Source organism: Echinops telfairi, unplaced genomic scaffold (assembly GCF_000313985.2).
Source record: "Echinops telfairi isolate 266 unplaced genomic scaffold, ASM31398v2 ScPeMD7_18;HRSCAF=68, whole genome shotgun sequence".
In the NCBI taxonomy this organism is placed as follows: Eukaryota; Metazoa; Chordata; class Mammalia; order Afrosoricida; family Tenrecidae; genus Echinops; species Echinops telfairi.
In genome coordinates, this window is record NW_022103915.1 from 37928745 (window position 1) to 37942686 (window position 13942).

Here is a 13942-nt window from a genome sequence, read left to right on the forward strand (position 1 = left end):
TCATCTGCTGCCCTGCCTGTCAGATGAAAGGAAGGTTCATACTCCATTAGCCGATATATCTTTTCATTCCTCATGGGGACCAGCCTGAGCCAGGACTCGGTCACCCCCTTCTCAGAAGAGAGCCATGCTCTGCAGGAAGCCTGTTTCAACCCAGGCGTCCAAGGCTGAACGCAGAAGTGTTAGGTGGCTGGCAAGTTGATTCTGACTCATGGCCGCCCCATGTGGCTGAGTGAAACTGCCCCCTGGGGTGCTTTAAGTTTTTAACATGTTTCATGGAATCAGATGGCCAGTCTTTCTCTGGCAGAGCCGTCAGGGAGATACAGGGGGCTGACAACCTTTCAGTTCGTAAATGAGCACTTAACCATTGCGCTACCAGGGGTCCTTGAAAGCAGAACTGTGTGCCCTGATTTCTTCAGGCCCAAGCTCTTCCTAGCTGAGAATTGCTTGCATGGGTGGTGTGTTAGGATGTTTATATCTGCTTTAGGGATAGTGTTCAGACTACAGGAGCCCCCCCACCCCCTTGTAATGCAGTGTATGGGAGGCCTAGTTCACATGTTGCTGTGGAACCTGGCCCAAACCTGGGGGCGCAGACTAAAGCCCGCATGCCTCCTCCCTCCACGACCCCCTCTCAGAGCCCAAGAGTACCCCACTCTCCTCCCTGGTGGAGCAGGCGTCCAAGAAGGCTCCCGAGGCCGCGACCCACCCTGTGCATGTCCAGACCCAGCTCCTTCAGAAGCACCTGACTAAACAGAGCCCAGGTGGTGGTGCCGGGCAGGCTGACTACGTGGGCACCTTCACTGGTTACTGCAGCACCCTGTCGGCGGTGCTCCTGCGCAGTCTGAGCTCGGAGCCTGGTGAGTCGAACTTGGAGGAAATGGAGTCGAGGCTGACCTGCCTGCTTCACGGACTGGGGTTAGGGCAAGCACAATGCCGGGAGCTAGACTAAGGCAACCCAGTGATGGCAGTAACGGGGGCATTTGCCAGGGCCTCCTGGCTTTCCCTCTAGAGTCTGACTTGAGTCCCCAGAGTGTGTGTTGCCTGTACTCCGTCAGGCTGAAGAAGGCATCAGTAGGCTGTGGGTGGCCCCACCTGCCTCTGGTCCCTTGGTGGCTGGAGGCTTCTGAGCAGTGGGGTGGGGGAGGTGCAGAGGAACTAGGGGCCATGATCAGCATGAGGAGCCCCTTCACCTGGACTGAGTCAGAGATGGGCCCCCAAGGGGTCTTCATAGTGACACGCCCTTTCTACCTTGATTTTGGACAGCATGGCTTTAAGCAGGGGTGTGTTAGTCTGGGTCTGGGTAGACTAAAGAAACAAATCCAAGGAGACTCATGTATAAAGAAAGAGGTTCATATACAAGAGCAATTGAATATTGAGAAAACATCCCAGCCCAGTCCATAACAAGTCCGTAAGTCCGATATTAGCCCATATGTCTGATACCAATCTAGAAAATCCTCTTCAGACTCACGAAACACATGCAATGACATTGAATGCAGGAAGATTGGTCACAGGCCAGTGGGTGGAAGGTATTGTGGATCCAGTGGCAGCAGAAGTATCTCAGTGCTGGCAGGGGTCTCCACGTGACTCCTCCAGCTCCAGAGCTCTAGCGTAGCTCCATGTGTCATGTCCACGGAAATGTCTCTCAGAGTGAGCCTGTGTCCTGCATCCAGCGAGCTATTTACCTCCTTAGCACCTCCAAATGAGGTCATCAAGCTACGACCTGATTGACAGACTAAACTCCACCCTTACACTCTTAAGTCTCAAATTGATAACAGATTATGTAACCTCCAAAGCTCATGTCTTTACCGTTGCAGATCAGGTGGCGGTCAAAGTAGGAAACCCCTTTGTCCTCCTGCAACAGAGCCCTTCCCAACTGGTGTCACACCTACTGCTCGAGAGACAAGTGCCCCCGGACAGGTAGGATGTGGCTTCCACGGGGCTTCCCATGTCATTCCACCCAAGACATCAGAGCCTCCTGACAGGGTGCTCAGGTGTCGGCACGTCTCCCAGAACTTGCCCTTAATTTGCATGCACTCTTAGATGCTATGTTAAACTTCAGTATTCTCCCCCATGCCCAACCTGCTCCGGGGTATTTATCCTGCAACTTTATTCGTCATGTATAAAAGGAGGTCTAGACAGAGGTTATTTAGCCTTGTACAAACCAGCACAAGATCAGCAAAGGCCATTGGTCACCAGTTGGAGACTAGTTTAGTGAAGCCCCTCCCCCACCCACCCACCCCCGCCCCACCAGGCACTTACACGCCACCACTGTAAGAGCAAAGCCTTTCTGTAGAGCAGGGTTCCTCAAACTTTTTAAACAGGGGACCAGTTCACTGACCCTCAGACCCGTTGGAGGGCCAGACTATAGTTTTAAAAAAAACTATGAAAAATTCCTGTGCACACTGCACATATCTTATTTTGAAGTAAAAAAAGCAAATGGGGTAAAAACACCTGGCAGGCTGGATAAATGTCCCCGGTGGGCTGCATGTGGCCCGCGGGCTGTAGTTTGAGGATGCCTGCTGTAGAGGGATGTGGGAAAGTCTCCCAAACATGTTATGTCTTGAAATAAAAAAGCAGGGCAGAGCAGGATGTCTAATACTTTCATCTTTAATGTGCATGGGCACGGTGGGTGCGGGGGGGAGCAACAGTTAAGAGCCTGCGTGGCCATTTGCTTGTGCAGAGCAGAGGGAATTCTGAGAGGGTCCGTGAGTGGGGTGGTGGTGGTGATACACCCAGGCCCTGCATGCCTCTTTTCTCTCCCTGCAGGCTGGCAGGCCTGCTGGCCCATGAGGGTCTTACCTTGAGTGTGCCACAGGTCATTGTCCACTGCTGCTGCGAGCCCCTTGCCCTCTGCTCTTCCCAGCAAAGCCAGCAGACATCATCCCTTTTGACCCACCTCAACCTCCTGGCCCGCCTACACTGCCTGGATCACCTCCCGCTGTCTCCTGCTCCGAGCTCCTCCGGGCCAACTGAGAGGACCCCCCTGGAGAAGAAGCCCCAGTGCTCCCCAAAGGACTTGGCACCCACGGCCCTCACCTCCTCTGCCTTGGCCTTCCTCAAGTCCCGCTCAAAGCTGCTGGCTGTGGTGGCCTGCTTAGGGGCCTCCCGCGGGGCAAAGCCCAGCAAGCCCAGCTTGTCGTGGAAGGAGCTTCGGGGCCGCAGGGAGGTCCCTCTGACTGCAGAGCAGGTCGCCCGAGAGTGTGAGCACCTCCTGGAACAGTTTCCCACACTTGAGGCCGCCCTCCTGGCTGCCTTGAAGCCCCTCCTAGGCTCCACCGAGTCAGGGCAGAGTCTGGCCGGGAGTCTCTGTGGTCGGGCCAGTCTCTCAACTCTCCTCCTGGGCCTGCATTCGCCCACTGCTGTGGATGTGCTGAGCGAGGCCTTCGAAGAGGCTCTGGTGGCCAGAGATTGGCTCCGAGCCCTGCAGCTCATGGATGAGTACGGGCGCGACGCGGCCGGGCTGAGCAGCATAAAGGACGTGGTCTTGAGCTGTGCTGCAGCACACGGTGAGCTGAGGCGGGGCTTCCTTTCCCTAGTGCTGGTCACAGCAGACCCCGACCACATGCTGTACCCATCATGCAGCATCTCACGCAGTCAGGAGAGCTGGAGGAGTCCAAGGCTCTGAGAGGCTAGGAAACTTGCCCAGGATACCTGTTGGAGCAGACCTGAGAACCCACATCCACCTGACTTTAGACAGGCACACATAACCTGTATTCACAACCATGCACATCAGAATCTCTGTGGAATTTAAAAAGCTACAAATAATCCGGACCTCAACCCCACAAGCCCAGGGTGAGGTTCAGGCCAAGTGTTTACTTTAACACAGGTGTCAGCAGTGGGACACTGCCAGGTGGGGCGACACCAGCATGGCCCCACGTTTCACCGTGGTGGCCCATGTCACCCACCCATCATGATGAGGCCTACGCTTCTCCAGAGAGGAGCTGCAGGGAGTCGCAGGAGGCAGGGTAGGGTCAGACTGCTCAGCCCATCAAGGGGGGTTTGATTGCTGGCCCAAACCATGGAAAGTGGCACCGTGAGTCACCGCACTGGGTGGCTCCAACCCTAGTGACTCCACTGGGAGTCAGCAAGCTTTCTCGGAAGGACTTCGCCGGCCACACTGTCACAGTCGCCATATCTCTAGCCCTAGAGCATGAAAGCCACCACAGACAGCACAAACCAATGAGCATGGCTGTGTGCCAATAAAGCTTTATTTATAAAAATAGTCTCTGGACCTATTGGACCACCCCTGCTTATAAAGCACCCCAGATTGTGTATGTGGCCAGCATTGAAAGCCAATGATCTATAACGCCCCACCAGTGGAGCAAGAGTCCAGTGAGCTAGGCAAAACACAAGCCCACCGCCCTGGACTCGATTCAGAACGTCCGGGACAGAGGAGAACTGCTCTGTGGTCGCTGGAACTCGAACAGTCTCGTCTTCCTCCAGCGGAGCCACTGGGAGTGGTGAACCACAGGCCTAAAAGTTAGGAACCCAGTGCTTAACCCCTTGTGCCACCAGGGTGTGCTGTTGAAAATACGTAGCTTATTGGTCAGAAGACTGACCTTAGTATGGAAAGAGGAGAACCCCTACCTGAGAAGGTGGAGGAATCTCGTGTGGCTCTGTGATCTTCATTGCTAGCAGGCCGATGAAATGTATGTTTTTCAGGCCGATGAAATGAATGTCTGCCAGAGAGCTCCACTAAGTAGTAGCCAGGGAATAAGACAAGGGTACCGAGGTTGCTCTGAAGTTATAGAATTGAAATCGCAGGGAAAATCAAGTCCCACTGAGGAGTTGAGCCTGAAACCGTATTAAATGCGGAGCAGAGCAGAACTTGGAAGGCTTCACTTTTCCTGTCTCTCACTTCCTTCCTTGTGCCTGCCTTCCCCCTTCCTTTCTTTCCTTTTGCATTTTTCCCCCATTCCTCTCCCTTCTAAAACTCCCAGGACTGTGATCAGGTTTGCATGAAGGGAAACAAGCTTTCCTTGTCTGTAATGTTACCTGGAGTATAAACCAGCTGAGGGCAGATAGCTCTTAGGGTCGTCGCCCAAGCTCCCATTCTATGTAACTGAACAAAGCATTTCTTCAGGAATAACCTGGCCTTGAAGTCTCCCAGTGCCAGACTCTCTGTCTTTGGGCATCTTTTTTCTTTTGTTTAAATTAAAAGATCATTTTATTGGGAGTTCTTACAGCTCTTATAGCAATCCATATACATCAAGTGAATCAAACATATTTGTACATATGAGCCATCATTCTTTTCTAGACATTTACTTTATTTTATTTTATTTTTTTAGACATTTACTTTATATTGAGCCCTTGGTATCAGCTCCTTTTTCCCTCCTCTCACCCCCCTTGTGACTCCTTGATAAATTATAGATTATTTTTATTTTCATATCTTACACCGACCACTGTCTCCCTTCCCCCACAGTTTCTGTTGTTCCCCCTGGAGCGGGAGGGTATGGTTATGTGGCAATCATTGCAATCTGTTCCCCTTCTTCTCCTCCTCTCCTCACCTTTCCCCTACCTTTCTGGTATCGCCACTCCCATTCCTCTTCCTGGATTCCTTTTGGCGGGAGCTCTTATCTCTTATCTGTACCCGTTGGGCATCTTTTTTTGTCTTGTAGACAAAGAAGGTTGGCAATACCTGTTTGCCGTAAAGGATGCATCTTTGAGAAGTCAGCTGACCCTACAGTGTGTGGACAAGTGGCCCCTAGAGTCATGCCTGGAAATCCTGGCCTATTGCCTCTCAGACTCCGCTGTCCAAGAAGAACTGAAGTCTGAGCTGCAGAGGAAGCTGGCAGAGCTGCGGGTATATCAGAAGGTATCTCTCATGGCACTGTGAGAAAGGATATAATCTTCTCCCCCTTATTGCCAACCACAGCCTATTCTCAGGTGATAGGAGATTTTAAGAAACACAAAACCTAGGTTTGGCATTGGCTCTACAACTGGCCTCTGCCCCGAGAGTAACAGTAAGGAGGCCTCCCATATGATTCCTGGCTTATGTCGCCCTTGCATTTTAAAGTAAATGGTTTTATGTACATAATTTGAAATGCATAGGTATCAAACGAGTAAAAATTATAACACCATTAATGTTGACTGGTGCTTGACAGTTCTCAAAGGTTTTTCCACATGGTACACATACTGTTGTGTATGCTTTAGGTATCAAAAGTCCTTTGTGAAACTGGTTTTTAAAGGACAGCTAAATTTCCAGAATTTTAAAGGATAAGTCAAAGTGACCATTTCAGAAAAGAAAGATTCTGTGGGGCGTATGTTACATTCCAGAGCAAGAAGCAGGAGACACACTTTAGGGCCCAGCTACGTAACAAGTCGAGGACGAGGACGTAGGCTAATTGTGCCGTCTGTATGAGCCCCACAAGGGAGAATGAAAATGGCAGGAGGGGCAGGATTGTGTTTCTCACTTCGTCGTCGCTCTCTGCATGCAGAGCTGACATGCTGCATACAAGGCACACCTGCGGAGCACGCAAACCAAAAGACTCTCCTGGGTCAAGTTTTGAGGTGAAAGAGCTTGGGAGAGGAGCCCCCAAAGGCTTGCACAAGCTGGAAGTCATGGAAACCTCCCAGAATTGCCCTATCAAGTGAAAGCCCCAACCCTCGTCTCCCCACTGAGCCATGACTCCCTGATCTCTGAAGGGGCTTCAGGAAGCTCTGGGGAAAATCCCACTCTCTTTTCATTCCATTTTGCCACAACTTTTTTTTTTTTTTTTTTGCATCCCTCTCATACTTTCAGGATAGGTTGTTTTGTAATGATGGGGAGAGGGTTTCAATATTTCCTCATTAGCTCTAATGACTCTTCTTCCTGGCCAGCTCCAACAGCCTGCCTGCTGGGCACAGGTCTGGGGCTGACCCTTCTCCTGGGAACCCCAGTGACTTCTTCAGAAAGAGACACTGTGGCAATGCTGTGTGATAGATCTTTCTGTCTTCCCGTAGATTCTAGCTTTGCAGGCTGCCCCCACGTGGTGTGACTGGCAGGCCCTGAGGAGCTGCTGCATTGAAGATCCATCAACGGTTGTGAACATGATTCTAGAAGCTAAGGTATTTTCCTGTGTGGTCTTCCCCTTCCCCACTGTCTCAGTAGTGAGCTCCTCAGCTGGTGGTGGTGACCGCTTTCCATATTGTCAGCGTCCACATAGTTGTGTTAACACTATGCCACATTCTTTTCGTGTGTGTTTTCTGAGTAACCTTCCTCGCTTTCGGTTGGCTTTATATAGCAGTGTCGGGTCCCATCCAGCAAGTGTCCAGTGACGTTGGTTACGTTCTTCAGAACTGGGAGCATTCTCATGATTTCCGTTCTGATCCTGTGGCCCCATGCTTTCTCATCTTTGCTTTAAAGTCATCGTTGGCCTATGGGTCATATAAGGTGTTATTGTTTTTGAAGGAGCATAGTACTTAAAAAACAGGTGTCTCATGATTTTTTTGAGCCAACTTATTATTTAGCTGCCAGGTGATTTCAGGGGCCAGAGTTTTCAAGGTTTAGAGCAGTGGTGCGCCACCTTCCTCATGCCGCAACCCTTTCAGACAGTTCCTCATGTGGTGGTGACCCCCCAACCATAAAATTATTTTCATTGCTACTTTATCACTGTCATTTTGCTACTGTTATGAATAGGGCAACCCCTGTGAATGGGTCGTTTGACCCCCAGGTTGAGAACCACTGGTTGAAAGAATAGCTCAAGGCCAAAGTCTTAGAGAGTCTTCCAGTCTCTCTTAGGCCAGTGGGGCTGGTTGGGTTGTTTTTTATGAGTTTGAGATTCTGCCCCACTTTGCCCTCCCATTCTCTCTGGGCCCATTTCCCACGGCCCTGACAGCAACAGTCAGTCGTGGCAGGTGGGCACCTTCTGGTTCTTCTGGTCTCTGGAGTGATGGGGGTGTGTGATTTACAGTGGTTTGTCCTGTGACTATATTCTTTTTTTTTAAAATCATTTTCCCATTCTTTTTCTCTTTTTTGTTGTGAAATTTACCAACATTCAGAGAAGTATAGAACGTAATATAATTGATTACTTTTGTATTTTTCGCCAATGTCACATTGTAACAACATGCAGTATGGTTTTAACCAAAATCATAAGGGCAGCCAGTATATGTCTTCCCAACCCCATTTCCCTCCTCTCTTCCTCAACTATAAGAAAGCCCTTATCCCCAGTTTGGCATTTATATTTGTGTATTCCTAGGTCACATATTTACCTAGTGACACTGTACCTCATGACCATCTATACTAGCAAATGTAACAATGTGTACACCTCTTAGCAAGCTGGAAAATATAAAGAACCAAACTCACAGCCAGTGAATTGACTCTGACATATAGGGATCCTCTAGGTCAGGGTGCAACTGGGTTTCCGAAACTGTTAACTCCTTACGGGGTAGAAAGCCTTGTTTTTATTGCAGGGAACAGCTAGTGGTTTAGAACTGCTGGTCTTGCAGTTAGCAGCCCCACATGTATCCCACAATGCCACCAGGGGTCCTTTGTCACAATAACCAAACTCACTGCTGACTCCTCTCGACCCCTGTGGTTTTCCGAGACTGTAACTGTTTGTGGGAGTAGAAAGCCCAGTCTTTTCTGTGGAGCTGCTGCTGGTTTCGAATGGCTGAGCACTCAGATCAACGCCCAACATGTAACCGCTAGTAGTATATCTCAGGCTTTCAACTTTTAAACTCATCTAACTATGTGTCTTCTGAAACTTGTTGTTTTATGGTTGTTGTTTTTTTCAATGAATCACATTTCTTTTTTGAGATCTAGCCATGTTGTTTATACAGCGGCTAGCTGTGTAACCATTGCTTATATGGATATAAACCCAAACCGATCACCCTTGGTACTGACTCAGAGGGACCCTGTCGGACACAGTAGAATTGCTCCTGTGGGTTCCCCGAGGCTACAAATCTGTACAGGAGCAGAAACCTTCATCTTTCTCATGAAAAGTGGATGGTGGATTTGAACAGCTGACCTTGCATTTACCAGTTGTAGTTCAAGGTGTAACCCACTGCATACACCACCAGAGCTCTTTTGTATGGATTGGGATCTCCTATCAGTGGGCCTCTAGGTGACTGTCCATTTTTAAATCTTTAAGGAGGGCTGTCACCAACTTTTAAAAAACTGACCACAGTTCCTTGTGCTCGTGGGTGGGGTTTTATACACTACGCAGGGTTTTGCTGTGGGTTGGAATCAACTCAGTGACTATGAGCTTGGCTTTGGTTTTGTAGACTTGAGGGACAGAGTAGGCCTACAGTGGAAGGATTGCAGCCTCACGCTCATACACAGGGACCTCCTCACCTCTATTAAGATGTTGCCAAGTGCTGCTCAAGCCAATTGTCCCAGTTGTATTCTCACCCACGGTGTGTGTGGCTCTGCATCCTTGCCAAATTCTGATATTATTTAGCTTTTCACATTATGCGAGTAGGCTGGCATCTCGTTGCTGTCTTAATTTGTATTTCCGTGGTTTATTAGTGAGTAAGAATGTGTGGTTCCTGAATATGTGAATATGTGATAAAGATGAATGTAAATATGAATGTGTGGTTACTGGGCCATTATTGGAGTCCCTAGGTGGCACTGGGCAAACAAGAGATTGGCAGTTTGATTCCACCTGGGACCTGGGGCTCAAGTGAAAGATCACAGCCCTTTGAGTGTACATTCCCATGCTAATGTCATAGTGAAGTGCCCACCGGCTACCACCCAGCTTTCAGCAGACTGGAGCCCACACCGAGAACAATCAGGCAAAAGCTGAATGAGTGACAGGGCCAGTGATTCAAAGGTATTGATGACGTGTGTGTTTCCTTCCAGGAGTACGGCCTCTGTGAGGAGTGGGGCTGCCTGTACCCCATTCCTAGAGAACATGTAATCAGCATACATCGAAATCATCTTCTCCACCTCCTAGAAAGAGGAGATTCTGAGAAGGCTCTGCAAGTAAGCCTCTGCCGCTTCCTATTTCTCTTTTGGGGAGGGAGAAGCTTCGTCTGACCACTGGGCCAAGCATCTCAGATCTGCCCCTCAGATCTGACTGGAAGGTGCCTCCCTCATGCTCAGGTGCCCCTTGAGTAGGTAGGCTCAGGAGTCTGCTCAACTCTGGTCTTGTCAAATCATTCCAACATTTATGACGCTGCCAGGGTGAAAACTGAGTAGACAGAAGGGATGAGTGCAAATGTTGATTTCTCAATAAGGCCCCTTAAGGGATCTTCGTAGGAGCCCTGGTGGCGCAGTGGTTACAAGTTGGGTTGCGGTCCACCAGGTCCACAGTTCGAAACCACCAGCTCCGTGGGAGAAAAAAGGAGCTTTCTACCCCTGTAAATAGTGACAGTACTTGGAGACCCCCGAGGGCAGTTCTGCCCTGTCCTCTAGGGTCACTATGAGTCAGAGCTGATGAGAAGGTAGCGAGTTCGTTTGTAAAGGAATGTTCTATAGACCTTACCGGCTCCCTTTACCTGTTTCTGCAACAGCTCCTGCAAAGGATCCCTGACCCCACCATGTGCCTTGAAGTCACTGAGCAGTCCCTTGACCAGCACCCTAGCCTGGCCACTTCCCACTTCCTGGCCAACTACCTCACCACCCACTTCTACCGACAACTGACTGCTGCCCGGCACCACGAAATCCAGGCGCTGTACATGGGGTCCAAGGTAAGGAAGCAGCAGGGCCAACAGGATGTCCACGGATATCACCTTGTGTCGCCCATTCTGAGTGAAGACTCCAATGGACAGGATGGTGCCATTGAGCATCAGGTAGATCAACCACACCCGGAGGGTGTAGGCCAGGGGACAGCAAATGACGGCCTCGGGGCCACAGCCGGTCTTCTTCCTGCTTTGGTAAAGCAAGTTTTATCGGAGGAAGAACACCCACTCTTTTTATGCTGTTGCCAAAGTTGAATAGCAAGTATTTACTGTCTTGCTCGTTGCAGAAAAGCCTCCCCACCCCTCCTCTTGGGCAAGGTGCTTGGAGTACTTCTTAATCACCACCTGCAGGGTTTGGATGGGCATTCGGCCCTCTTTCTAAAAGACTACTCCCAAGTGTCAGGAGTGGGCTGTCTGGGTCTGCCTTTCAGTCTAGCACACTTCTTCTCTTCCCAGTAAGAGTCTCAGATCATTTTCTACAACTGGTGTACTGTTTCCTTCACTCTGTGAATCCTCTCCCCCACCCCCTGCCCCCCACAAACAGATTCTGCTGACCCTGCCTGAGCAGCACCGAGCCAGCTATGCCCACTTGTCCTCTAGCCCCCTGCTCATGCTGGAACAGCTGCTGATGAACATGAAAGTGGACTGGGCCACTGTGGCTGTGCATACGCTGCACCAGCTGCCAGCTGGGCAAGAGATTGGCTTCACCATGGAGGAGGTTGACACGCTGCTTTCCCAATATGCCGGGAAAGCCCTGGACTTCCCGTACCCTCTGAGGGAGAAACGATCAGGTAACTTCCAAGAAGGCAACTTTTCCCTCCCTTCTAAGTGGGGATTTACTTGGGGCAAGACATCCCCATGTGCATTCTCACGTGTATCACTTGTATCATGAGAGTGAAAAGAGCCCACTTCAGGAAAGATAGCTCTTTATTGTAAAAGGAAGAGGACTTGCAAGAAGTAGCAGGCTAACCAGAACTAAAGAGTAGTGGGATGGCTGCAGGTCAGCTCTGGTGGGGTGGTAGATTGCACGTTGGCCTACTAACCAGAAAGTCAACAGTTCAAAACCATCAGGTACCCCACAGCAGAAAGATGATGCTTTCCACTGCCATAATGAGTTACTGTCTCGGAAACCCACAGAAGGCAGTTCTACTCTGTCCTGTTCAATCACTGTGAGCCAGAATTGAGATGCCCTGGTGGTAGTGTTGGGTCAGCATTGAACTGCAAACCACAAGGTTGGTAGTTCACACCCACCAGCCACTCCTTGGGAGAAAAATGAGACTATCTGCTCGCATAAAATTTACAAGCTCAGAAACCCTATACAGGGCCCATATGAGTCGGAAGCCACGGGATGGCCTTAGGTTTGTTTTGGTTAGATAACCACTAAGGAGCCCTGGTGAAGCAAATGGGTCATTCAAACACATGCAATAGCTTCACGTGGGGGAAGATCTAGCAATCGACTCCCATATATATAGTTGTTGTTCGGTGCTGCCCCACGGCATAGCCACCCTATGTGCATTAGAACCAAACACCCTGGTCCTGCACCGTCCTCAGAATCCTTGTCTTGTTTGAAAGCAGCGTTGCAGCCACTGTGTCAGTCCATTCCATTCTTCTTTGTCACTGACTCTCACTCTCCCTAGCATTATGCCCTGCAACAGGGACTCATCCCTCCTGAGAACATGTCCAAAGGCCCTAAGGACTCTCCAGCCTCCATTCCAGAGGGCATTCGGATTGTAGCTCTTCCGAGACAGACGTGTTCCTTCTTCTGGCAGCTCGTGGTACATGCAGCATTCTTCACCAACACCACAATCAGATGAATTGATGCTGGGTCTTCCTTATTAATTGACCACCTTCCACATGCATGTGAGGCACATATCTGACCCTGCTTTGGGTCAGATACATCTTAGTCCTCAAGGTAGCATCTTGCCTTTTAGTACTTCCAAGACCTGTTTTGCAGCAGGTTTGCTTACTGTGCCATGTCATTTCGTTTCTTGGCTGTTGCTTTCATGGGCAGTAATATTGTGGACCCAGTGAAATGAAATGTTTGACAGCTTCATTATTCCCTCAGTTTATTAAGTTGTTGCATATCGGTCCAGTCGTAAGGATTTTTGTTTTCTTTATGTTGAGATGTGATCCACACCGAAGACTGCAGTCTTTGATCTTCATCAGTTAGTGTGTCAAGTCCCCTTCATTTCAGCAAGCCAGATGATGCCACTTGCCTATTGCAAAACATATTGTCTTCCTCTAGTCCTGATACTGTGTTCTTCTCCATTCAGTCCAGCTTCCCAGATGATTTGCTCAGCACCCAAATTAGTCTGGTGCAGGGTTTCAACCCTCAGGCACATCTTTGCCGATTTCAAACCGAGAGCAGTATCTCCTTGCTCTGTTTGGTCACATCTCTTGAACAGGTGCAGATATGGATCTCTTCCCTTCGGTTGGCCGGCTAGCTGTCTACAAAAGGTCTTCCACGTTGCTGTAGGCAAAGCAGCGGGGTAGCAATCCCTGCGGTGCTCTCAAGGAGTGTTTCCAGCGCGCAACTTTTGTGGGAGCATCTCAGTTGGCTTTCCAGCATTCCGGGAGCCTTGCTTTTCTCCGGTGCCTTGAGTGCAGCTCAGCCTTCAGTACGTCCTGTAACGTTTGAACATTGACCATGCACTTTGACACTCGGCTTCTGTATTTCTCCCATCTTCCCTTGATTCTTATTACATCATTTAGTACTTTGCCCATAGAATCCTTCAAATTGACAGAGACTTGAGTTTTTTCTTCAGTTCTTTCAGTTTCTGGAATTCCAAGCATTTTCTTCCCGTTTGGTTCTCTCCAGGCCCTTGCTCATTTCATTATAATATCTTATTTTGACTTTGTGAGTCTCCCACTGGAATCTTCATTCAGTTTTTGTTTTTGTTTTTTAACTTCATTTCTTCTATATCCTTTAGCTACTCTACATTCAAGAGCAGGTTCAGATAGTCCCCTGACATTGATGTTGGTCTTTTCTTTCCTCCCTGCCTTTTCAATGACCACTTTCTTCATGTCTGATGTCCTGGGTGTCATTTCACTATGTACCCGGTCCTCAGGCATCAGCATTCATTGTGTCAACTCTATTCGCGAGATGACCTCTAAATTCAAGTGGGATATTCTCAGCTTCGGACTTTCACTCTTGTGGGCTCCTTTCATTTTCTTCAGCTTCAACTTGAACTTCCACTTGAGCAATTAATGGTCTAGTCCACAGCCAGCCTTTGACCTGTTCAGACTGATGTTATAGAACTTCTCCATCATCTTTTTCCACAGATGTACTCTGCGTGATCCTGTGTATTTTATCTGGTGACGCCTGTGTGCAAAGTAACTGTTT

The 13942-nt window shown here is 49.3% G+C and overlaps 1 protein-coding gene across 1 annotated transcript in view; it reads left to right on the forward strand.

The window, feature by feature from the left end:
• Positions 1 to 13942, forward strand: part of ZFYVE26 (zinc finger FYVE-type containing 26) — a 77798-nt gene that overhangs the window by 31276 nt on the left and 32580 nt on the right. Inside the window, exons 18-25 of the mRNA XM_045287620.1 lie at positions 633 to 854; positions 1812 to 1914; positions 2764 to 3503; positions 5616 to 5812; positions 6940 to 7044; positions 9779 to 9901; positions 10432 to 10608; positions 11144 to 11390. Of these exons, the coding sequence (XP_045143555.1) occupies positions 633 to 854; positions 1812 to 1914; positions 2764 to 3503; positions 5616 to 5812; positions 6940 to 7044; positions 9779 to 9901; positions 10432 to 10608; positions 11144 to 11390 (1914 nt within the window). The remainder of the gene's footprint in view (positions 1 to 632; positions 855 to 1811; positions 1915 to 2763; positions 3504 to 5615; positions 5813 to 6939; positions 7045 to 9778; positions 9902 to 10431; positions 10609 to 11143; positions 11391 to 13942) is intronic.